Raw genomic sequence first — 26,581 nt, forward strand, 5'->3', positions numbered from 1 at the left:
AAAGTTGCCATGCGCGAAATAGTTGGCTGTGCAGGAAATCGATCTCTATTTCTGCAGCTGAAGCGACTCGGCTAATTTAATTATTTAGGAATACTCTAGCCCTCACTTCAGAACCATTACAGGAGGGGAATTGTGAAAAAAAAAAAGTATTTTAGATACCGACAATACAGCATTCCAAAACATGGTCAAAGCATCAAGACAGAAACAGCAACGATTAAAAAAAAATATGAAAGCAATATTAGAGATACAATAAATTATTACTTCTCTCGTTGCCTATAGTACAATTCTAAATAAAAAAACTCCCAAACTCTTTGACATTCTGTGTTGTTACAGCGCAGTCCGGAAGGCCATTTTACAAGTCAATACAAAAAGGAACAAAAAGTTTTGGAAGCCATCTAGGCGTACATGATAAGACTGTATTGTGGCATTGTGGTTCAAACGCGTGCTGCGTTTTAGAGGAGGGTGAATATACGTTTCGTTGTTGACTTTGGTTTGATTCCTAGTTACCTGAAAAAAACAATTTCAGTCGTTGTTTTTCTCGTCGCGTTTCTAACAGCTCCAGATCGCAACGTTTCAGCATATCTGATACAGAATCGATACACCAGATATACACTTTGTTTTTGTAAGTTGTTTTTGTACAGACGACATTGTTTTTGTGTAGATGGAACCAGAAATTGGTTCTGATGTGTGAACTACCGTACTCTATTTAATTAAGACAGTTCGCGCCAGTACACGTGTCCTGGTCCACGAACTTGAACGCCAGGTGCACTGGCGAAATCGGGCAAAAGTTCAAAGGTCAAACCGAGTTCAGAGCTCCGACGCTGGTGGGCACGTGGAACAGCAGATAAAGCATTGCGTGCGGACGGCGAGCATCTTTGAACGAACGGTTCGAACTTTGTTCAGCTTTGAAACGAACTGAGCTTCACAAATGAGAACCGTCTATTGTCTTCCATCGAAACTAATGCTAGAAATTAAGTCCCATCAGTATCCGCACAATTCGGTGCGCGATAATGGATGCTCATGTAATAATTAAGTCAGCCGAGAGGCGTTGGGCAGCTGCATTGCATGTTTTATTACGTATGCAGGGATAAACTGTAGCATGACTTCTTGCAGGAGCAAAGGAGAGTGTTGAAGCAGTAGCGAGGTGGTGCGCTTTGTAGAGTAGAAAAGGGTTGTTCTGTTACAAATTTCCAGAGGGAATTGAAAACTTGACCCATTTCGACGTTACAGCGCCACCTTTCAGCACATGTATCCGCAATTCCTTGGGCCTGGAACAATACACACACATCCATTAGTGCATGGCACACAAAATAATGAGTTTTCATGTGGTGTTTTCGTGAGGCAAGAACGCTATAACAGCCTGTGTTTAAACTATAAAATAATTGGACTTGTTTCTGAAGAATCATCGGAGAGTTCGACAGATCTGGGGCAGGAAGAGGGAACATCAGTAACTTCGTAAGAAGCAGATATCCTGTACATAGATCCGCAAATATGATAAAAATAACAGCAGCAAATACATGAGTGCCTATGAGGGCGCATTGAGGGGTGAATCATACTCGACGGGCAACGAAGTTATTTCCGGATGAGGGTGTACTTCCCTCGTTAAGCTGTATAAGGCATAATTAGGGACTTCAGGTTTTCATTGGTCTATGAAACGCAGCAATCAAGAAAACCCCTGCCGACAATGGCGCTGTCGTGAACTGCTTGTGTGACTTAAAGGAGTATACGCAACTAATTTTGCCGGCAAGTTTACTTCATTGCAGTGATGTGTAAGACATACTATAAATGGATCGGCACCTGGTATTTGCCTACGATAGATGCATAATTTATAATCGAATTATTCTGTCGTGCCGTTTCGGTTTAAATAGTTTTGTGACGTCAAAGTTCCGTAGAGGTAACGTGAAACTTGAAAAAAAAATTCAATATAATCTATGCTTCTTCATTCGTTGTCATTCGAGTTTTATATTATATTATATTAAATTATACTGCAGTTTTCGCGTGCCTCATATGACCTAAATGCAACCTTGACGTCATAGAGCTGTTCAAACCGAAACCGAGAAGCATGAGAGGAAATTCGATTATAAATTATTCAACGGTCGCAGGTGCATACCACGCGGGGATCCATATATGGTAATGTCATACGCATCACTGCAAACAAGAAAACATGCCACCAATATTAGGCGTCTATACTCCTTAATATATTTTGCTTATGATATTGTCATGTTGGCTTGAGGTGGAGTGCGCTGGCTTACATAACTGCCCGTACAGTTAGCTGAAACAAAGTAACATGATCGGAGACAAGCGGACGAGTGCCACAGGACATTCACCTACATTTATTTTTTTAATACAGATCCTTAGAATTGCTCGTTCATTCATTGGAAGGGCGGGATTATGCATACGGCCATAATGAAGACGCTTTTCGCTGGAAAAAGCAATGCGTATGGTCTAGGGACCTTCAAGTGGGCGATGGTTCGACGAAATTCTATTTATAGTACCACTTTAAATCCTCTCGAAGAATACAGATTGCCATCCAACAAATAAGGTAAAGTTGTTTTGTCATACACGAGTCAATCCGCCAGCAACACTGCTGTAAAAAAAATTGTGCGTGGGAAAAAAATAGACTTCTGAATCCCGATTCATCATCATCAGCTTGACTGCGCCCGCTGCAGGGCAAAGACCTCTCTCATGTCACTCAAATTAACCCTGTCCTGAATCCCGATTACTCAGACAAATATCGATAACGCTATAAATATTCCATAAGCAATATCGTGAAGCACTAGTTAGTTACAACAAATGAACTCGTGTTTTTAATTGCTAAACAGCAGACTTCTGCACTAGTTCACTCAAGGGATTTCATGTTTTACCGTGCTTGTAAGGACACCATAATCGTTTAGACGAGAGGAAAAGTATCTCCCTACAAGTTGCTTGTATACTGCGTTGAAAACGTCTAAAATGCGACATGTTTACTAACCATCTAGAATCACAGCTATTTAACCAAGCCAACATTCCAGCCTATTTAATCTGTCGATGAAAATGACCCTAAAATTAGACAAATGTGTCACACCGATCACTGAAAAACATGTGCCTCGCCACGCCACCCATGTCCTATGCCACGTCTAGGGACCTGGAATGACTGGCTTGGATGAGTGCATAACTTAATTTTCCACCGAGGTATTTCATTCCAGAGCTCCTGGAATGGACATCACGGCCATGCCTGCGCGTTCAGCCACAGCAACTACCCCCCCCCCCCCCTGCTCCTGTAATACTAATAACCTCATGTATGAAATGTACCGCACATTGAAATACATATGACGATGATGATGATGATGATACCCTGCTTTTAACTCTTCCCTTCCAGCAACTTGCCTTATCTGCATCCAGCCAGGCCACGAAAACGGTGCAAACCGCGGAAGTGACGGGAAAACCTGGTGAAAGAAATGCATTGAACGCTTGGAAAAGTAACATGACTTAACAAGCAGCCGAATGGTTAAGTAATCAAAGCAAATGGGAGCTCAGACTGCTTGCGTCCATACTTAGCCTCTGGGCAGTCCTTGTACCAGTGACCGAGGGCACCACAGCGGAAGCAACGGCCTTGCGTTCCCATGCCTGGAGCCCGTCGCAGCTTGCTTTTAGACACCTGCGAAAAAAAAAATTGGTTAGGTTTAACTTTATTGAACCTAGTTATGGAGAGCGAAAGCTCTATTCCGATTACTTCGCAAGTCTGGCTCCTCTTTGCTCCTCGGTTTCAGCGGCTCGTTTAGCTCGCTCTGCAATACACCTTCTCGGCGAGCTATAACAGCGAGCTCAATTCGGCGCGCGCCTCATCCATCGCGAAACTGAAGGAGAAATCGCCGACGTAGCAACTGTTACACCCTCTCCTAGTTACGTGGTATTGTATGACAATGGTGAAGCGCAGCTATGCCTCTTCCTGCCTGCCCTCTCCTAATCACGTGGTATCACAGCGGCGGAGCCGGCGAGCGCGCGCAAGGCGGTGAGGTCATGGTGAAGAAACTATTTCCGCCAGAAGACCTGTGCCCCTCCGGGTCCGCACGCAGGCGTCCGGGGAGGGGCAGCGTCGCATCTGGAAGACTAGCAACGATATAGTCGCGCAGCTTCTGCTACCAGGCGAGTCGCGTATCGTTGTATGCTAAGGTGGCCACTTCTGAGTATGGTCTCCCATTCCTCTGCATTATTAATTCTGCCATATCCTGGGGCACTGGGGCATCTCCATAGTATGTGTTCGGGTGTAGTGGTATGCCCGCAGAACTCGCACACCTCCACATCCTCCCTCGTGTCACCTCCTGTCCAGCTCCTCCAAAGCGGGGATGCGAAGTTTCTAGCTTGGGGTCTTCCCCAGTCATAGGCCTCAGCCGAGCTAAGCGATCTATACGGGGGAGGATAGATCATTTTGCTCTTTTTCTGATTGTTTGTGATGCAATTAAAGGTGCTGATTTCCTCTTTAGTGCTGAATTCGTATGAGGTGTTGTCCACGGCTTCCCGGGGTAAAGAGGAGCGGGCGAGCCTGTGGGCGGCCTCGTTTCCAACCAGACCTGAGTGGGCTGGGGTCCAGATGATTATAATATTGTGGGCTGGGGTGAAGTCTTTTAGATATTTAGCCGCCATTTCGTGGATGTGTCCCTTGCTGTAATTTGTAATTGCGGCTTTGCAGTCGCTTACTACGTATTTAGTACCTGGCTGAGTTAGAGCGATCGCTATTGCAACCTCCTCCGCCACAACGGGTTTTAAGTCAAGGTGTCTTACAACGCCTAACGTTCTGCCTGTGGTTCCGACGGCTACGGAGACGGTGTCTCCTAGCGTGCCTACCGCGGCATCAGTGTAGGCCACGGTTCCCAGTGGCATCTTGCCTAGCTTAGCAGCCAGCTGTGCGACCCTGCTTTTCCTTCTGCCTGTGTCGCGCAAGGTGCGCCTCTGCTTGGCGGGTCACGTGGTTAGCCTGCGCTCCGGGGAGTCAAGGTCAAACGCGCGTCAAGACTGACCTTGGGAGGCACCAATAGTGATAGATCTTTCGCTCTAAAACGCTTCATGTCCCAGAGTATGCTGCGAAGGTGCGGTTCGCTCACCGTAACCCTTATTATGCGGTCCATGAATGTGGCGTATTTCAGACCGACAAGGGCGGCGGCTGCTTCGTCGACGGTACTCATGTGCACGAAGGCGTGGTTTTTGATGATGTCGCACTCCTCCACTGTGCCGTACTTGGAGAACAGCTTTATAAGCGAGTCCCTGTCGCAGTCCGGAGGCAGATTTCCGACGAACAGCTTGCCCTGGAACAGACGAGGAAGAGGAAAAGAGGTTATCGGTACGACATACATGAAGCACGCCAACAGTCACCGAAACCAAGGAGCATATGGGAATTTTTTGTTGCAAAAGCAACACTAAGCTAGTCCCCGAGTCATTTCGCGGAGCCGAGGAAAGGCCATACTGCGCATGCGTGAGGAGCAGTGACGTCACTCGGCACACAACTGGCGCGCTACCGCCGTCGCTGCGCAGGTGGTTCAGAGGTGCCGCCGCCGCGCTCGCCAGTTACTCATGCGCAGTAGCGGCGCATAGCCAGCGGGCAGGGGCCGCCGCTGCTGCCGCGCGCTCTCCATCGCCTCTCTCTCTCTCCTCTCCGATGCGCTGTAGCGGCGCACAGCTAGCGTGCCGGGGGCGCCGGCACGCTAGCTGTGCGTAGTGACGACACTTGCTCCACGCGCATGCGCAGTATGGTCGTGCAGAATCACGCGAAACGGCGATACTGTGGGCAACATAGCTTACGTAACCATATATGGCTACGAGCAGATGTGTCTTTCGCAATCCTCCAGGTTTAGCCAGAGCTAAATCACAGCCATTTTTTTTTGTTGCGTTGATGAATGGAATATTAATAGCGTAATTATTTCATCGCTTAAAGATAATTGATTAGAAAGCAGAAGAAAAACAACCACATGCCACCGGTGGGATCCAAACTTGCGGCCTCCGCGGGATCCGAACTCACAAAGGTCTCGAGTCGTGTCGACCATATAAAGAAAAGGGTATCTCGACGAATGATAAAGCAAGACCAACACGATAAAGATCGCAACTCACCATTGCGTTTACTTCAGCAGTGCCTGAAAAAAAGAAAGAAAACATTATTAGCTATAAAGGCCCACTGTGCGATTGTGGCTGCTATACGAGGGTCGTTTGATAAGTGTGGTGAAACGAAGTTAAAGATAGCAGGTTTGCTGAAAACAATATTTTATTTTTCAGCATACTCCCCTTCCAATTCCACGCACTTTTTCCAGGGCTGCTCCAATTTTTTCATTGCCTCAGAAAAAAAAAGAACGGTGCGATGCCCTTGAAGTAGTCATTCACGACTGAGACAACTTATCACCTGAAGAAAATTTCTTTCCACCCAGCCAATTCTTTAGGTTTGGGAAAAGGAAAAAGTCGCATGGGGCCAAATCCGGAGAATATGGTGGATGAGGTATAACCTCGAAGCGTAACTCGTGCAATGTGGCCATTGCAACAAGGGATATGTGGGGTGGAGCATCGTCTTGGTGAAAGGACTTTTTTCCGTGCTAACCCAGGTAATTTAGTGCGCAATTCTTTTTTCAGTTGTCTAGGACTGTCGCATAATATGGTCCTGTTATAGTTTTGCTGTTTTGCAAGTGGTCTACAAAGATTACTCCACGTGAATCCCAAGAGACGGTCGCCGTCACCTTTCCGGCTGAACAAACAGTCTTTGCCTTTTTTGGCGCACCTTCATCAGGCCCAGTCCATTGCTGTGACTGCTGTTTAGACTCTGCAGTGTGATGATGCCCCCACGTCTCCTTAGTTGTCACAAACCTTGGCCAAAAGTCCTGAGGATTGTGATCAAGCGCCGATAAACACGCCTTCGAGATGTCTGTCCTGATGCGCCTTTGGTCGATCGTCAGCAATCGCGGCACCCAACGTACACAGACCTTCTTCATCTCCAATTTGTCATGAAGAATATTGGGAACACTCTCTGCTGAGATGCCTACAATTTCAGCTATCTCGGGTACTTTCACTCGGCGGTCTTTTATGACAATTCCATGAATTTTCGATACCATTTCTGGCGTGGTGACCTGCACTGGATGCCCAGGACGTGCTTCATCTTGCGTCGAAGTTCGGCCATGTTTGAATTCATTTATCCAGTAGTGAATTGTCTTTAGTGATGGTGCAGAGTGTCCATGAACTTCGCTCAAGTCGGCTTTAATTTGAGCAGCCGTCCACTGTTTTAAATTAAAATGTTTGATCACTGCTCGAAATTCGAAATTTCCCATTTTGGCGGGAATCAATCACCACACAGGTCTACGCCAATGGCTGTCGAAAGCTTACTAATTGCCGGCACAAGCCTAAACGTGTTCTGACGTCATATGAAATGTGCTTCTCACTCGCCACCTAGAAGAAAACACAACTGTAGCGCCATCTCTTGTATTTTTACCACACTTATCAAACGACCCTCGTATAACGAAGCATTAAACCCTGTTAAATGCTCAAACCCCAACCCTATCACCCTCGTAAGGCCGGTTAAACATATGCGCCTGTTAGTATATACCTGAAATGATACCTTTGTTCTCAAATCCATGTGCTGGGTTTTGTTCAGTCACAGGCACAATTAAGGCTTATGCCTTCCCCCACATATGAGAAACTTTGTGGTCGTTGTCCCCATATTTTCCAAGAAGAAGGTTCAAGGAAAGCACTGTGTCGTCAGTCTTGTTGCTGGCGCCAAGGGAGGCCTCTGGCCATGGGAGCCTCTGCGATGTACTACAACCATTTGAGAGATTGCACGTGCAAAGAAAATCAATTAAAAAAAAACTTGAAGGGGACACATTAGCTCCGCCATAAGGGTATTACGCTACAGCGTTAATGAGCCCATATATGCGGAATTGGACGTCATTATAAACTCCACACTCATATGTCCCTGGGAGCCCTCATACCACTCCAGGCTCAATGGCGCAACGGTTAAGGAATGTGCCACTGCCCTGCGATGGCAGGTGCTGCCATCAGGGGAACCTGGGTCGCTTTTATATTTTCTTGATATGTTTCCCAGTTTTGCACGGTTCAAAGGTATGCCTGGTAGCGTATATACGACGAATTGAACGGGCAGCTTTATAGATGTAAACACAAGGAGTTCTCGATTGCATGAAAAAAGTTTGCCGCATTCTGTTTAAATATTTGCTAATCATCCTCACGAACAGGGGTCAGAGAGTCAACTTTTCTTAGGACATGATTGGTTTAGGTTACTGAAACGAAATGCCTGCTCTTCTTGATCGGCTAATGATTGATTTAACTGCCACCTGCCATGGTGGGCAGTTTACTCACTATTCAATGGCCAGGTTGGGATGACGCTGCAGGGCCACGTGACGTAGGTAGCCAACCTGCCTCCTAGGATGCTCTATGGACATCACCTCCCAGAGCAATGCTCGTTATTTTTCGCTCACAATGCCGACAGCGACAACGGATTTCCTGGACAGCAGGGCCTTAAACGCTGTCGCGTTAACACACTCTCCTCAATTCTTTCTTTCCTTCATAGGTGCCGCCTACGTGGCCACATGATCATGCCGCCATGACAGGCCTTCTGGTTTCGGCGGCTGCCAGTGCAGGCGGTGCTCCCGCTCTCTCAGTGTAAAATGAACCGGCGGACGGCACGGAAGATTTATGCAATGGCATAGAGTGTGTGTTAGTGCTATGCACATAACTTATTCGTCTTCTTCTTACTACCCGGATTAGTCCAACTGAGCCGACAAAGCGCGCCTACTGCGAATTTTTCTCCTTTTCTTTTTCTTCAGCGTATGACAGTGCGGAGCCCTGGGCTCTTGGTGGCAGCGCTAGAGCTGTGAAACCGTGTGGCAAGGTGAAGGTGGCGTGCGCTTGAGGGTGGCCTTCGATCTCTTGCACAAATTTTCCGCGCCACATTGCGTTCGTGCGGTGAAGCCAACCTAACTAAAATCTACAGCGGCGGCTCTCGTCTGGTTTGCTTCGCTGCAGGATACGTTGGGGCAGTCAACTATGCCTTAACTTTCATTAGTGATTATTCGATTTGTAGTGTACTGAAAAAAGGATTAGGCTCCTTATCACAGGCAGTGGCTAGTTCCAAAGAATCGTCCGCAGCGGCTTCTTTCCTAAGAAGGTTAGGCCTATACCAACGCATGGCGATTTGTACGCTGCCAGCAAGCCTGCGGGTGGCACGTCGCTGATGGACGCGCCTCTCTGCGGTCAGTGGAAGTTTGTTTTTGCTTCTAGGCTACAGGCATGCTTGTTTATCGCTATTTTTATATATCTAATTATTGATATATCCAGCTGTTTCGTGATCTCCTAAGAGATCGATATATTGCGTTTCGACTGTACCATATTTCGTCACTCTTTCTCATTTTTTGTTTGCTTATAGTAGTAGTAATAAAGTTTTTTGCCCAAATAAGCATGCAAGAGTGTTCGCCCAAGGCGGACGTTGTCCAATTAGTCCAGGAGGTCGTGGGCCATTCGCCGCGTCTTGTCCCCCAGCATGAGCTAGTCCTCGGATAGGGGCCGGTTAGTCGGGCCTCCCGGGCCTCCTTTGCTATGCCCGAGCTTTTATTCTCACCAGGCATCATCGGCATTACCCACAGAGCGTGGCCGCGCGTTCAGATCAGAGAAGAAGAAGATTCTCGCATGCGCCGCACGCTCTGTGATTCTGTACGCAAGAACGACGCCTCGCTGCCTGAAGGGAACTCCGGTTGCCATCTTCAGCGGGACTCATTGCCCTCTCATTTCTTGCTGAGGGCCAGCGGACATGGCTAAGAAGCCGAGAGGTGAGAAACGGGCCAACAAGAAAGACAATGACCTCAGGAAGCGCCCGAGCAAGACGGATTCGGAGGCAGCTAATAGCGTCGGCAAGAGCGAGCAAGGAGCGGATCCCACCAGCCCCCTGTTGACCACTACCAGTCCCGGAGCTGACGGTGCCAAAGTCCGCGAGGAGATAGCGGGTTCGCCGGGACAAACCCAAAAGACGCAGGACACGATCCCAGCAGCGACTGTCACCGGGGCGGCTTCGGCAAAAGACAAGTGTTCTGCCGGTTCGAAGCCAGAACCGCAAGGAGGCCCCGTACAAGGCAGCGGACAGCAGCAGCGGCTGGAATCGACTGGCGGCCGCGGCGGCCGCGGCGGCGCGGACCCCGGGACGGACGGAAGAGCCACGGTCAAAACTTCTGCCTTAGCCGATCTCTCCCCGGCGACAAAAGCGATCACAGAGGCTGCGACAATAGTGAGTGAGCCGCCCATGCAGCGGTCTTGGATCCTTACCTCGAAGGCGCCATCGTAGCAGACTCAAAAGCTGCGGTATGCCAAGTATGCCCGCACAATAGAAAATTTTCTGACGACTAAAACACGCAGGAGTGTTTTATGCTACCTCGCTGGTAACATCGCGTACCGGTATTCAGCTGTTAGAACTCGTTATCATTGAAATGTGCCGATATAAACGCTTCCGATTGCGTGCTTACAAACGCTCTATTGTAAAAAAAAAAGAAAGCCAAATATGTCTTTCAGCAGCGTTCCTTCGCAACAGAAAAAAAAGTGCAATTTTCATTTCTGCTCGTGAAAAGTATATTGGCGAACACTTGGCCTGGCCGAACTGTTTGTACGAGCAAGTGATTATTAATTTCGCGCATAGTCCACTGAGGATAGTAAGCAGCATAATACCTATAGTACCGCCCTTACGTTAGACAAAAGGTAACATCGATAGGTGCTCCACATTACCGCTTTCCACCCCATCGGAGTACCCACACCAAGACCCACGCGGCCGAAGCCCACTTGGTGTCATACTAATCGGACGCTAGCAGGTTACTGAGAGATACGTAGATCCCGAGGGCGGCACCTCTTGCGCCGGAAGAAGTACTCCGTAGCTTTAGCTCTAACACTAGACTAATTTACCAGACTGTCGAGGCACCTCGTTGTGTCCATGCGTTAAAATGCAGCGGTCCGATTCAGCAAAACTGGAAGGTTTTCAGATCGTCGCGCTGCCTGTCCGCAGTAAAATAAACTCTGTACGATAAACTGCGGTATGGTTGATAGCCGTGCTGGTGCCCGGCAACTAAATCACGGCAATTAATGCAGCGGCAATGCCCAGATGTGGTCTTCTGACAAGTAAATTACAAGATAAAGCAAGCAATATATTTCACCACTTCAGATATTAAAAAAGTTATAGCATAGCGCGAGCCGCGGTCGGCTAATGTGACCCGCCTCCGCGCAGCGTCAGTGCGCAAGCGCTGGTTGGTCCCGACGTGTCACGGGTGGGTGCCACGATGCCAGCGCCGCCGTTATATCGAGGCACCCCGCAGCTAGCCTGCACCAAGCGTCATCTGGCGCCCTGAGGGAGGTATGCCCATGCGCAGTGGAGCCACGCGCCAGCGGATCACGGTAGCTGATCGCGCTATGCTATAACTCTACAATGACGACAAACGGCGGCAGTTTTTAATTGCCGCTGCTTGCCGGCGCCGCCTCCGGCTTGCCTGTGTGCGATGGCCATACGGAAGAGTCAGGCTGCCAATCGGAGTATTGCAACTGGTGTGGCCAAAGGTTAGGGGTGTGCGAATATTCGAATATTTTGAATAGCGAGTCCAGAAATCTGGGGGGCACTTAAGCTCCGCCTTAAGGTAACGTAACAATGTCCATATACGCAGAACTGTTCATTCCCCACGTGCAGAATAATGGAAGTCTGGGCAAGTTGGTACCGATTCATAACTTTTGCAACAGCGCTACACTACGAGGACAATGAGCAAAGAGTGGCACAAAGATGGCGCTGAACTTACAACTCTGTTTTATTGGAAAAAAACACGCATCTTTTTTATACAATCCAGGAATCTACGAACATACGCACCGTCAGTAAAAACGTCGCACCTAAACGTGCCTACCACGGACAAAATCACCACAAATCAAAGGTGCGTTCCCCGAGGCATTATCTACTGTGCAGCAGGCTCATTCCCTTAGCTGTTATAGCTACAGATGAAGCACTGACACACACATGTTTCTTTCTAATAATGTGGAATGCCTCAGCCAGTTCCCTAGTGCGCATGTCCGTGTGCCGATACAACACCTCTGTATCTGCAAAAAACGGACTGCATTGACACGCGAAGCAGTGCTTGGCTAAATTAGTTTCCATCTTTCCTAATGAATTAGCATGTTCCATTGGCCTCACATTAACACATCGGCCAGTCTGGCCTATGTAGGTGCGGCCACAGGAAAGAGGTGTTTGATAAACCACACCCTTGCTACACGGAACGTATCTCTTTACATGTTTAAGGTGACATCTGTTCCTCCTGCGTCCTTCGAATATCCTTTGAACGGCCGCGCCTATCTTTTCTAGTTTGTTAGGGGCTGAAAAAAGGACATCCACATCGTGCTTAGCACCCACTCTCTTTGGCCTATGCAATAGGGCGTGCACATATGGCATGACAACCACTTGCTTGCGTTCTTTTGACGCACTTCGCCGCTCCAAGCCATGCTCCGATGACTTCAACGTGCGGGTAACTTTGTCTGCGCTCGACACAAGAACAGAGTCGGGATAGCCTGATTCTTTGCACCTCTTAACTTTTGTTGCCAGGGTACTTCCCATTTGGTGAGGACAGGACCTCTTAACTGCCATGGTTAAACAACTTTTTACTATGTTGATGCTGTTGCTAGTAGTGGCCGGACTAGAGAGCAGCGCAATCAGCTTCGCTCCATAGTCAACTACCTGTGTGACAATCGCTTGCGCGTTGTGAAGTCTGTTAAAGAAGGGTTCTTTGTCGTATTATCTGAAAACAAATTCGCTAGTAAGGCTAATGGCGCCATGCTAACGAATTTCAAGAGAGTTAGAAGGGACCCGACGAGGTGTAAGCCGAAGGCTGAAGAATTATTACAAAGGTTCAGCCTTGAAGGCTTGGTTAAGAGGGTGAAAAAAGCTGAGGTCTCAGTGCTGGAAATTTTATTGTCAGCCACACCATTCATAGCTATCGTTTCAGAGCACAACTCATGGTAATTCGTTGTCTTCTTTCCTATCAACACATTTGTCCTCCTTAATGATAACAGACCCTTTCCAGATACAGAACTCGGAAGTTGTGACTAAGTTCTTCTTGGATAACCGACCTGCACCACTCCCTTGTTTCAGTGTAGATGTGGTTGATATGTATTATTCACTCCCGCGTAGCCAACTCATGAAATATATAAGAATATGTATTGAGGGTGACAACGATGAATGCCAGTTCCAAAATAACTGCGGGATCACAACTGCGTCTTTTTTAGAATTGCTTTCGTTTTACCTCAACAGTATTTATGTCGTGTGGGACGATAAAGTTTTCATGCAAAAGTCCGGAGTGTGCATAGGGTCACGGGTAGCCCCTGTCCTCAGCAATATTTTCTTAAGCCAAGTTGATAAGAAAATAGAGGGTGATCTCGTCGGAAATGGTTTCATAATCTTCCGATATGTAGACGATTTTCTAGTGATTGCCGAGTCCCTCAAAGGTGAAGATGTGACAAGGGTCCTTGACGTCTTTACAAGAAATGGTGCGGGATTGAAATTCACCCATGAAGTCCCACAGGAAGGCATCTTCCAGTTCCTTGATTTAAAACTGACAGTTCACGCGACCAATATTTGCTGGCAGTATTCCCCTAGAAGCGAATAGCCACTATTGAACTATAAGTCATTTCACTCCAAGCTGGTAAAAACAGGGATAGTAAAAAGCTGTTTAACCATGGCAGTTAAGAGGTCCTGTCCTCACCAAATAGGAAGTAGCCTGGCAACACAAGCTAAGAGGTGCAAAGAATCGGGCTATCCCGACTCTGTTCTTGTGTCGAGCGCAGACAAAGTTACCCGCACGTTGAAGTCATCGGAGAATGGCTAGGAACGGCGAAGGGCGTCAAAAGAACGCAAGCAAGTGGTTGTCATGCCATATGTGCACGCCCTATTGCATAGGCCAAAGAGAGTGGGTGCTAAGCACGATGTGGATGTCCTTTTTTCAGCCCCTAACAAACTAGAAAAGATAGGCGCGGCCGTTCAAAGGATATTCGAAGGACGCAGGAGGAACAGATGTCACCTTAAACATGTAAAGGGATACGTTCCGTGTAGCAAGGGTGTGGTTTATCAAACGCCTCTTTCCTGTGGCCGCACCTACATAGGCCAGACTGGCCGATGTGGTAATGTGAGGCTAATGGAACATGCTAACTCATTAGGAAAGATGGAAACTAATTTAGCCAAGCACTGCTTCACGTGTCAATGCAGTCCGTTTTTTGCAGATACAGAGTTGTTGTATGGGCACACGGACATGCGCACTAGGGAACTGGCCGATGCATTCCACATTATTAGAAAGAAAAATGTGTGTGTCAGTGCTTCATAGCTATAACAGCTAAGGAAATGAGCCTGCTGCACAGTAGATAATGCCTCTGGGAACGCACCTTTGATTTGTGGTGATTTTATTCGTGGTAGGCACGTTTAGGTGCGACGTTTTGACTGACGGTGCGTATGTTCGTAGATTCCTGGATTGTATACAAAGATGCGTGCTTTTTCCCAATAAAACAGAGTTGTAAGTTCAGCGCCATCTTTGTGTCACTCTTTGCTCGTTGTACTCGTTGTGTAGCCTGTTGCAAAATTTATGAATTCTCCACTTTCATAGCTGGGAGTTCTCATACTACTCTTGGCACAGTGGTGCAGCGGTTGAGCTATGCGCCACTGCCCTGCGATGACGTTTGCTGTCCCCGCAGGTGCTTGTGCGTTACAGGTTGCTCTTCCCGAGCGACCTCCCGCGATCAGTCGTTAATTTAACTGCCACCTGCCATGCTGCGGAGTTTGCTCACAATCCGTTGGGCAAGTTATGCTGACGTCACAAGTTACGTAACCTAGGCGGCTCACCTCCCTCCTAGGTTGATTCTCTGGGGGTTTTTCGTGGAGTTTCCGCTCACTGTAAAAGACGCCAATGGTGCCGACGACAAAGCCGGTTTTTCTGAGAAACGTGCTCCTCAATGACATCGCGTTAATATCCTTCTGTTCGACTACTGGGACGAACCAAATGTATGGTCGAAGTTATTCGAAACGAATCGAATATGTTTTAAAAACTTGGAATATTTTTCCTGGTTAGAATATGGCCCACCGTATTTTTGAAGACGTCTGTTCGAAATACAGGGTCCATACACACCGTCACCACGTACCATATTCTATGCGCGGGATGAAGCGTCCAGCGTCCCGACGCGGCCAATACGTGTGGCGGCGTTGGAAATGGTTTGAAAATGTAGGACGCGGTAGATCTCAAGCATGTTTAGCAAACCCTGCTTTGATGTCCGATCACGAATGCCATGGCTCATACGTAGCTGTCGCCCGCCTCGCGTCCTGACGTCCAGCTCTAGTTTACTCTCTTCATCATCAACATCAAAACCTAATTTTCCTGTATGTATAATCTTATGATTATAGAGCTAATATTCTTAGGGGTGTGAAATTAGTACTTTTCCGAACCCGAATCGAATATGAATAGTGCAGTCAAAAACTGCACCGAATACGAATCGAATTTTTGTGCGATTATATTCGCTATACTTGTGCGAAAATGCGTAAGAACTTAGGAATATTCAAACTAAACAGCGAAGCCCTTGTGGCGGCGCGGTAAGTCGTGGAATGAAAAATATATCTGAAGAAAGCAGCAACAATGATTTCCACTAGGGGACACGCAACACGAAGTCTGTTTATTAATTCTGCTGCTATCGTCATATTTATAAAAAAATTGCCGTTTATTATATTTTAATGACAGCGAACAGTCTAGCGCCAAATATCAGTCGACAAGAGTTTGAGCCACCGCCTCCGATATCTGGCATGAAGACAGGGCTTGCTAAACCTCTCTCTAAACCTCTGTCGCGTCGCCCAATCTTGAAAGCCTTATGTATGAGCATTACGAATGCCGCCACCCAAATGGACCGCGTCGCGGCGCCGAACCATCATTCCCGCACGGAGAGATGGCGCCACAATGCTGTGCAGTGTAGGAGCGAGCACTGTTTTTGAAATACTCTTCAAACGAAACCACGACGGGCCTAACTTGGTGGTAATTATTCGAAAGCTATTCGAAACTTGGGAACGGTTTGAGCAGTGAAATAGTTGTGAACATGCACTAATTAATTCGTTCAGCGAGTCGAATTAAACGATAATCGATTCACTATTCGTAAAATTCGAATAAGCGCACCTCTCGATATCTACTGACTCCTTCTTGGCACCTTTTAGTGGAGACTACTTTCATGTCTTAATTTAACAGCTGTAGCTTTACTCCACGAGTTAGAGCGCCGTACTGCAAGCTCTTCATCGGCGCGTCAGTGTTTTGCACGACTGCTCGTTTGTACAAATATTCTCACAAGTATAGGTAACAATGGCTGAAATATTAGATTCGTTCTCGATTTGGTTTTTAGCTACACTATTTCTATTCGAGTTCTTTTTGCGCTCGGAGGATTGTTGTATAAACAGATAGCTCGATAGCGCCGTGCTTCGAATTGCCTTCTGTTGGACTCAGCTGTAGTATAAGGGTGATGCTGCATATCATGCTGCCTGCCACCCACTAGTTACTGCATAACGTATGTTGCACTGCGAGACGCATAAGCACGGCGTGCAACAACTCTCAGCTCTTTTCCTTTAGCCTATCCGCCACCATGTATTGATTAGAACTGCATTTTAACATTTCCTAGTGTACTCCAGTTCTTTTTTTTTTATTCTTCTTGCATTGCATTGTGTTGTATTTTACTGTATTAACATTGTTATTCTCTTTACTTTGTATTTCAACTGTTCCCCCCCCCTTATGTAATGCCCGAAAAGGGCCTTTAAGGGTACAATAAATGAATGAATGAATGAATGAATGAATGAATGAATGAATGAATGAATGAATGAATGAACGGTAACCTCAGTATACCGCAACTTCCAGGTGCAGAAAATTTTAGGGGAGCCAAGGCTAGTAGGCAGGCAGCGATCGTCGAGCTTTTTTCTTTTGCTAATATAAGTATTTCACAATGAAAACTAAGATTTAACGACATTTCGTCTCTTCTGGCAGAAAAAACAACATTTGTTTAGTGTTCCTCCTTTGCTTTCGTTTTCGTTTGGCAGTATTTCAAGACACGCGTCCAAGTAAACGTTCTTACTATCTTTCCATTCCAGCTCAGGTCCCCTGTGACGTACCTGTTTACGTCCGAACACGACGCATGGAGAAAGAAGGTGGCTGTGGCCATGGTAGTTCTCGTAATCGCCGTTGGCGCCATCGCACTCATGGCTTTAGCGGCCGAAGTTCAGTTCAGCAGGAGGCCCAAGGAATACTGTGGCTCGGAGGACTGCGTGTCCCACTTCAACATGCTCACTGCCAAACTGGACGGGAACATCGACCCGTGCGAAGACTTCTCAGCATACGTCTGCTCAGCATGGGCGCAGTCGGTCGAATACAGAGAGCACGTGAAGGCGCCCATAGATGCCCTGCTGTACGCTCGATTCATCCGCTTCAGCGCAATGCTCGTCGAAGGAACGAAGAAACTTCCAGCAGGCGAAAAAGCGCTTGCCATGTACGAATCGTGCATGAGCTTCGGAACCACGGATGTGACCAACCTGGACAACTTTCGGCGTCTTATGAAGGCAATCGGGCTCAGCTGGCCGGAACAACCCGCAGACAACGTCAGCGCCCTAGGAACGTTGCTCGCGATGGCGTACAAGTGGCAGTTGCCATTATGGATGTCGGTTACAGTACCGATCACGAGGGACACGGCAAAATGGCGGCTGCAGATCAAACCAGGGCATCACATAACTGCACTGCGAAACCAGTACGAAAACGTCAGGAGCGGAGGCGGATACACGGAATACTGGCAAGGATACTACAATGCGTTTCGCACCAACTCCACGCAACCTTTAGACGAACCCTCGATCGAAGCCGTTGCAGACGCGGAAGGTGCTATTCTAGAAAACCTGAAGAGCTCTTTCGTGTCACTTAAAAAAATTCCCGCCGTGATCCCATTCGCCTCTATCGGCAACTACACTGCTCCTCTCTCTTCTGACGCGTGGTTGGAACAGTTGAACCTTCACCTGGAATTAACACCGCCAGTGCTTCCGGACCACCAAGTCATCACAAGCGACACCGGATTCCTCGCTACAATAGGAGCCCTGTTTGCGAATTACACCAGCCAAAGGCTTCTCAGCCAGTTGTCTTGGTCTTTCGTCCAACTGTATGCTCCCATCTCCAGCCCACAACTTCACGTGGTGCGATTTGGTGATCGCTGGAAAGCGGACCTGTACAGACCAATCTTTTGTGCCCACCACGTCGAAGAGACATTCAAATTGCTCGCCTTTGCGCTCGATTATGTGTCACGCCTAACGCGACAAGACGAACTTGTTGTGAACACGGGTTACAGCAGCCTCATTTCTACATTGCTGATTATGCTCAACAGCAGTTCCTGGCTGGACTTGGAGAGCCGGGAGCACGCCGCAAGCAAGGTAAAATCCGTGCAGGCAATTATCTGGCCTTCACCTCACTGGTTCGACGGTGGTGCTCTCGAGGAGATGTACAGTGGCTATCCAACCAAGGAAGAAACGTTTGGAGACTACTGGATAAAAGCCCGCTTTGCAATGGCGAAACACAACAGAACAGACGAGTTCCATGCCGTACAGGGACTGCCGATGAACCTTCCACCAGCTGATTTTGAGTACGACTACGTTCTTAACAACATCGAGATACCAATCGCCATAGTAAACAGGCCTTTGTACTACCGGAGTGGAACGAGGGCAATGTTCTACGGTGGGCTTGGTTTCCAGATGGCTTTAGAAATACTAAATGCACTGGACAAGGAGGGACTTCGTTGGGACAGTGACGGAGAGCCCGTCACTTCCATACTGTCCGAGGGTTCGATGAAAACCTTCGAGGCCAAGGACAACTGCCTGAGAGATGAGGGCATTGAAAGCATATTTCCCGAAGTGCCAGCAGTGGAGGTCGCCTACTCTGCCATGATGCGCGCCATTCAGTCCGACCACAAAGCTCTTACTGTCGAAGGCTTGTCAGAAGAAAAAGTATTCTTCATGACCATATGCTATATGATGTGCACATCAACGACAGCCCATGATTCTTACAACGCTTGTGACAAGATTGTACGTAATTCGCTGGCATTCCAAAAGACCTTCAGATGCCACAATGGCACAAAAATGAACCCAACGAAAAAATGCGTTTTTTTAACTTGATGTATCCTGCGGACGGATGCATTACATGGGGTTTACTGTAGTGTCGTGCCCATTTTGATGTGCTTCGGGAGCGACCGCCTCTTCACATTGCATTTACTTGTCTGCCTTATTACTTGACTCTGTCGTAACGTTTCGAGGTGTGCTTACGCCTAAATGACTGTAACAATTACACGTATTTTGGTATTTTTGTTTGTGAGAGCTTGCGACTTTGATGGGTCTGGGTTTGCACTTACCTGAAGTCGTGAGAGACATTTGTGCTATGCCGGGAACCGCATGGCCAAAATTATTTCAAGCGAACGTTTAGCTGCAGTTGGTGGAATTTTTCCAGCGGTCGGATAATGTATGTCAGTTAGGCCTAGCTACATGCCTGCGCGGTGATTATGACGGGTGACAGATCTGCGAAAGTTTGTTTTTAATGAACCCCAAGTGACTGACTGCGATCTCATCAGTTCTGTTTTTGCGTGTACGCGCTGTAAACCACCAAAACTCTGGGCAATTAAAGATTCACTACACTGTAGCGGCCCCTGGACCTTGAATTCTCGCAGATGCCAGAACTTTCGGTCGCTCTTATTTGTGGGTGCGTAATAGGATGTATGGGCAAGCTCCTGCGAGCAGTAGTTCTCTTAGGCAGCGTCAGGCTATGCGCTGACTGCAGTGCAACCCTCAGTTATTCTTAGTGAAGTTGGCCCCCTCCCTGTAAACAAAGAAACTGTTCTGCTGCGTATGTGACGCGCACATTAAAGCCATGATGTGCCGTCTACTGATGTATTAGTTAAGTTCCCTCCCTTAAAAACAGTTGTGTTGCATAACTGACGAGCACCTAAAGGCCATGGTGTGTCCTCCACTGATGTGTTAATGAAATTCCCTCCCGTAAACAAGGAAACTGTTCTGTTGCATAAGCTGATGTTTGACCTACGAAGAAGGTGACGTGTCCCTGTCTGGCATGCCTGCTTCGTTTCCTGGTGGTGCCGGGCGTTTCTTTTTGGTGAGGCAGTTCCACGTTCGGGGGTTTTTGGTCAGGTTTCAGGGTAGCTCCGCAGATTTGGGTAATGTGAGGCTGCCGTCGCGCTGTTTGTAGGCATGTATCTCACCTCCCCGGGTGGCTGATCGGCAGCTTATTGGTTCGCCAGCCTGCCGGTCGAAAGCTTGCCTCTGATTTCGTTTGCAAAGAATGGTGTCGATGCAATTCCAGTGGCGCTGGTACCGTTAGGTGATGTAATACTGAAAATGAAGAATCCTAAAACAATCCAGCAACAACTCAAAGGTCTGATGAATCACTATCTAAACATCTTTGAACGGCGACCTTTCTAGAGGCGTGGTATTGTTTGCAAGTCGGCAAACATTGAGTGTGTGTCAGATCTGCTCACGTGTAATAGATTAACTTTTATTCCTGTTAAAGCCTTCATTCCGCAACAGCTTGAGTGCACTAAAGGCATTGTACGTGGAGTGGACCCGTCATCTACCGCCCAAGAAATTTTGAAGGAATTCCAGGATGCAGGAGGGGGGGGTTACTTCTGTATACCTCTGTTCGCGCGAGATGCCTGGAGTGTGTGTTGCTACAGAGTCAATAATAACTTTTGCTGGTCGCAAGTGCTCCTCGGAGTTGAAAATTTAGCCAATTGTCTATCGCGTGAACCCGCGGCATCCTCGTCCTCTGCAGTGTGCCAACTGTTGCGATTCGGACAAAGGTCGGCGACTAGATGCCAAGTGTATCACGTCGTCACGTCATCATCATCATCAGCCTGGCTACGCCCGTTGAAGGGCAAAGTCCTCTCCCACTTCTCTCCAATTAACCCTGTCCTTTGCCAGCTGCGGCCACTGTATCCCCACAAACTTCTTAATCTCAACCGCCCACATAACTTTCTGCCGTCCCCTGCTACGCTTGCGTTCTCTTCGAATCCTCTTCGTTAGCCTTAAGGACCAGCGGTTATCTTGAATGCCCTGCCCAAGCCCACTTCTTCCTCTTGATTTCGACTAGGATGTCACTAACCCGCGTTTCTTCACTCGCCCACTCTGCCCGCTTCCGATCTCTTAAAGTTGCACCTATCATTTTTCTTTCCATAGCTCGCTGTATTGTCCTTAAGTTAAGTTGAACCCTCGTACCAAGCCTCCGCTTTTCTGCCCAATAGGAGAGTACTGGTATGATGCAGCTGTTGTATACTTTTCTCTTGAGGGTTATTCGTAAACTATCATTCATGATCTGAGAGAACCTGCCATATGCGCTCCATCCCATTCTTATTCTTCTAGTTATTTCTCTCTCAGGATCCGGCTCAGCGGCTACTACCTGCCCGAAGTAGACGTATTCCCTTACCACTTCCAGCAACTCACTGCCAAATGTCAACTGCTGTTCCTTTGCGATACTGTTGAACATTACTTTGGTTCTCTGCATGTTAATGTTTAAACCCACCGTTCCTCTCTGCCTATCTCATTTTTTGCAGTTCATCTCCTGATTGACTTAGCAAGACAATGAGATCAGTGAATCGCAGATTACTAAGGTATTATCCATCGTTATAAATATCTTGCTGTATTTTCACATAAGAATCTTCTACGCCGTTATTCCGCTATGTCTGACTGCTGAGGTTTCCACTGAGTCAAATGCTTTCTTGTAATCAATGAAGGCTATATACAGGGGTTGGTTATATTCTACGCAATTCTCTACCTCCTGATTTATACTACGAATATAATCTACTGTCGAGTATCATTTACAAAAGCCTGCCTGATCATTTGGATGATTGAAGTCTAAAGCTGCCTTGTGTTAGTGATGGAGGACTGTCGATGAGTTCTACTCAGGTCGAAGCGCTCGGCAGCCCTAAAGTTGTGCAGGCTACCGCTGCGGCGGCCTCTGACTTTCAGTGCATGTGTCATTGCCTGTCGCGCTTGCTACGGACCGCATTGATCTACTTCCTCTTATCCTTTTACTTCTCCTTCATCCCTCTCGCCCAGTGCATTGTAGCCAATAGGAACATTCTTCTCGTTAACCTCCCTGCCGTTCCTCTACCACCTTTCTCTCTCTCTCTGATTCTATTAGCGATTACCTTAGCAAATACCTTGTAGACAATGGACAGTAAGCTGATTGGTGTGTAAGTTTTCAAGTCCTTGACGTCTCCTTTCTTGTGAATTAGAATAACGTTAGCGTACTTAATTTCAAGCTTCTGGTATGCTGGAGTTCGTAAGGCATTGCGTATACTAGCTGGCCAGTTTTTCTAGCACAATCACTCCTGCGTCCTTCAACAGATCTGCTGTTACCTGACCCTCACCAGCGGCTTTCCCCGTTTGCATTGCTCCTAAAGCTTTCTTTACTTCCTCATTCGTTACTGGCGAGACGTCCCATTGCTGTGCGCTACTGTCTCTCATTAACGTTCTGATTACATTGGCTACTGTACAGACTTGTGTAGAACTTTTCGGCTACTTTAACTATCTGATCCATATTGGTGATGGCATTGCCCTCTTCGTCTCTTAATGCATAGATCTGGTTTTTGCTTATGTCTAGTTTCCTCTTCACCGCCTTTAGGCTACCTCCGTTCTTTAGAGCATGCTCGATTCTTTCCATATCAAACTTTATTATGTTGGCTACCTTGCGCTTATTTATTAATGATAACACAGACAGTTCTATTCTGTCTGTAGGGTTAGACGCTCTCATACTATGGTGTTTCTTATTCAGATCTTTCGTCTTCTGAGATAGCTTGACGGTATCCTGTCGAACCATCCTACTTCCTCCTTCTACAGCGCACTCCGTAATGATAGCTGCGAGATTATCGTTCATTGCTTGAACACTAAGGTCGTCGTCCTCAGTTAAAGCCGAATATCTGTTCAGCAGCGCTATCCTGAATTCCACTACTTTCCATCTCACCGATAACTCGCTAATGGGCTTCCGCTTTATTGGTTTCTTCCGTTCCTTTTTCAAGTCTCTGCTATTTTGAGACCTTACCATCCTGTGGTCGCTACAACGCACGTTTCCGAGGACCTCCACATCCTGCACGATACCAGGTATAAGCGCATAGAATGGAGTCTATTTCATTTTTATTCTTACCATTAGGGCTCTTCCACGTCTACTTCGTGTTCTCTCGTTTTCGGAAGAAGGTATTCATGATACATAAATTATTTCTCTCTGCGTACTCTACTAATAACTCCCTCCTGCGATTCCTGGAGCCTATGCCATAGTAGCCTACAACCTGATCTCCGGCGTTCTTCTTGCCTACTTTCGAAATGAAGTCGCCCGCCAGTACAATGTACTGTGATTTTACTTTGTTCATGGCCGATTCAACGTCTTCGTAGAAATCATCAACGATCTGGTCACCATGGCTGGATGTAGGCGCGTAGGCCTGCACCTCTTATTAAGCCTAACTACGATAGCTGCCACCCTCTCGTTAATACTAGTGAACTCCTCTATGTTGTCAGCTGTATCCTGACTGATGAGGAATCCCACACCCAGTTCTCGCCTGTCCTCCAATCCACGATAGCACAGTACATGCCCGCCCCTTAGTAGTCACGTAGATTTCCACAATTCATGTGATGACGCCTCACAGCTATGATCTTTATTAGCTTGCAATCGCGCCATCGACTAGCAGTTATCATTCAATGATTATTCCGCCCCTGACATGCTAAAATACTTTTTCTCCGTTTCAGAACTGAAAGTAGGAGACAATATACCCATAAATACGCGACTTTATCACTGAACGAGTTTTCGGACGCGATCAAGAGTTCTTGAGGAAGTTTGTGTATCAGCGCAACCTCTTAATATATGTTACTCCTGCGATAACCATACGTAATTGCAGTATGTTGTTTGTAACTCGATAATGCGGACAACGTCTCGGTGTTCCAGTGCTTCTCTCACACGTGTTCCATAAAGGAAATAAAAAGTTTGTTTACTTGCATAAGTATCAGGCATCTGCTAACTTTTCTTAGGTAAACCATCAGCGCACTGAGACCGCCGAATCGTGCTCCATATATTTCTGTCCGCATTTGTGCAAACAAATTTTATACACTGCGCTAGCCATAAATACGCGTATATGCGTCATTACTGTGCGTCCCCTTGAGTAGCAGGGTATGTTGCAGAACTTCGTATTTGTAAAGACGAAGAGCAGGAACGTTCAGCACCATGTCCTGGTATGTTGCGGCGCAAAAACCGCATGTTTCGAGCCCATTCTCAGCGGAGTCAACTGCGTGCGTATAGGGCACTGCGCAGGCAATCAGATATCGTCCACTTTAACCTAATGCACGCGAAGCGTGATGCGCGGTTACCTTCCGCATTGCAACGCATCTGTCAGCAACAAGGCGGTTCTATACTGAAGCACTCCATGTGCATCGCTTCTGTAAACATTTGTAACAGAGTATAGCGTTGAAGGACACTGAGTATACATTAATTCAATTACTGTTTTCAGTAAAAATAGATACTCTGGCTATTCCCGGCTATATTTACGCCTGTCCGGCAGCAAATTAAGACGCATTTGTAGATGAGGAAGCTGAATTAAAAAATCTTCCCGCTGCAGGGCCGATTCAAACTCGTGACGTCCTTGCCGAAAAGGACGGGTTGCCACCGCGTTGAAGTGAATGGCAGTGTAGCGTAGCCTCTGGGATCAGCACCCGAAAATGAACTGATTGTCCGCCCGCAGAGTTTACTTGCGAAACCGGCCGGTGACGGCGCCACCTGTCATCATCATCATCATCAGCTTGACTACGCCCACTGCAGGGCAAAGGCCTCTCCCACGTCTCTCCAATGAACCCTGCCCTTCGCCAGTTACGGCCACTGTATCCCCGCAAATTTCTTAATCTCATCCGCCCACCTAACTTTCTGCCGCACCCTGCTACACTTGCCTTCTCTTGGAATCCACTCCGTTACCCTTAAGGACCAGCGGTTATCTTGTTTTCGCATTACATGCCCTGCCCAAGCCCACTTCTTCCTCTTGACTTCAACCAGGATTTCAACTTAACAGCTATTGACAATTGGTAGCGAGGTGCTGGAAGTGGTAAGGGAATACGTCTACTTAGGGCAGGTAGTGGCCGCTGATCCGGATCATGAGAGGGTAATAAAGAAAAATAAGAATGGGGTGGAGCGCATATGGCATGCTCTCTCAGATTATGAATGGTAGTTTACCAGTATCCCTCAAGAGAAAAGTATACAACAGGTGTATCTTACCGGTACTCACCTCTCCTTCGTGGAGGCTAACGAACAGGGGTCAGCTTAAAGACAACGCGGCGAGCCATGGAAAGAACAATGATAGGTGTAACGTTAAGAGATCGGAAGCGGGCAGAGTGCGTGAGTGAACAAACGCGGGTTAATGCCATCCTACACGAAATCAAGAGGAAGGAATGGGCTTGGGCAGGGCATGTAATGCGAAGGCATTCAAGATAACCGCTGGTCCTTAAGGCTAACGGAGTGGATTCCAAGAGAAAGTAAGGGTAGCCGGGCACGGCAGAAGGTTAGGTGGGCGGATGAGACTAAGAAGTTTGCGGGGATACGGTGGGCGCAGTTGGCAACGAACAGGATTAATTGGAGAGACATGGGTGCCTTTGCCCTGCATGCGCGCAGTCAGGCTGATGACGATGATGATTATCTCATAACAGCTCCGTTTTCTGAGAGAGTGGTATCTGTGATTAGAACGCGGTACCCCAAAGATACGGGTCAACTAATGTTTGCTCTCAGGATCCCTTTAAAGTAACTCTCGCTTGCAGCCAGACGTTACGAGAGCACCAAAGAAGACCCAGTATAAACTTACTGACTCGCAGTAGAGGACAACAGGACGTCGTTTTGCATACGTACTGCTTCCTCGTCAGCTACAAGACGCAGTTGCCCACTAGTACGATGAACTCACGGTGAACGGGGACGGACGGCTGAGGCCCTGCGTTGCACCGGCCACGAGGGTTGGCGAAGCTGTGGTCGACGCAGCGCAGAAAGCCCGAAGAAAGACAGCCCAGTCGCGGGTATGCGGCCGGGTTTTGCGTGCGATCCTCCTCATCCAACCTCCTCTACTCGCATCCTGTCATCCTTTCCCTCTTCGCGACATGCGTCAGGAACACCCACGCTCCCACTCCACGTACGCTGTCATCGGATAACGCCACAGATCGAATCGGAAATAAATAGCATATTGCTACTGCGCATGCGTAGTCAGGAGGTGGCTGTGCTTCATCTGTTGGAAAAAAAAAGAAGTTGCATGTCTGCGACTTCGGTTCCCTTCCTATAGTGGCGAAGAGGTTGCTGCCCAGATCCCGGCCTTGGAAGATCCTCTACCAGCAGTATGGTGGACGCTTTAAAAGGGGTTGGAGAGGAAAGCTAAAATGGGAGAGAGCAAAGGAGGCTGGATGGATAGATAGATAGATACAGAGCCAACTTAGCTGAGGCCATCGTGGTGGGGCCATAAACGTTGCCACTCGCATAGTCGTCGCAGGGGTGCGCACCAAGTT

General features: G+C 47.6%; 2 protein-coding genes across 2 annotated transcripts; one reads left to right on the plus strand and one right to left on the minus strand.

Annotated features, from left to right (window-relative positions):
* Positions 1–1,052: 1,052 nt before the first annotated feature.
* Positions 1,053–26,133, minus strand: LOC149359469 (RNA-binding protein 4B-like). Its single transcript, XM_089569054.1, has 6 exons — positions 25,993–26,133; positions 6,082–6,104; positions 5,082–5,282; positions 3,534–3,637; positions 3,367–3,425; positions 1,053–1,268 (listed from the first exon to the last, which is right to left on the minus strand). Exons 2-5 carry the CDS (start codon positions 6,082–6,084, stop codon positions 3,368–3,370), a joined length of 366 nt encoding a protein of 121 aa, XP_089425180.1. The 5' UTR covers positions 6,085–6,104; positions 25,993–26,133; the 3' UTR covers positions 1,053–1,268; position 3,367.
* Positions 17,195–19,180, plus strand: LOC149359470 (endothelin-converting enzyme 1-like). Its single transcript, XM_089575288.1, has one exon. The coding sequence runs from the start codon at positions 17,195–17,197 to the stop codon at positions 19,178–19,180; it is 1,986 nt and encodes a 661-aa protein (XP_089431414.1).
* Positions 26,134–26,581: the final 448 nt, after the last annotated feature.

The sequence above is a fragment of the Amblyomma mixtum genome, chromosome 2 (genome assembly GCF_055824585.1).
Source record: "Amblyomma mixtum isolate Tamu chromosome 2, ASM5582458v1, whole genome shotgun sequence".
In the NCBI taxonomy this organism is placed as follows: Eukaryota; Metazoa; Arthropoda; class Arachnida; order Ixodida; family Ixodidae; genus Amblyomma; species Amblyomma mixtum.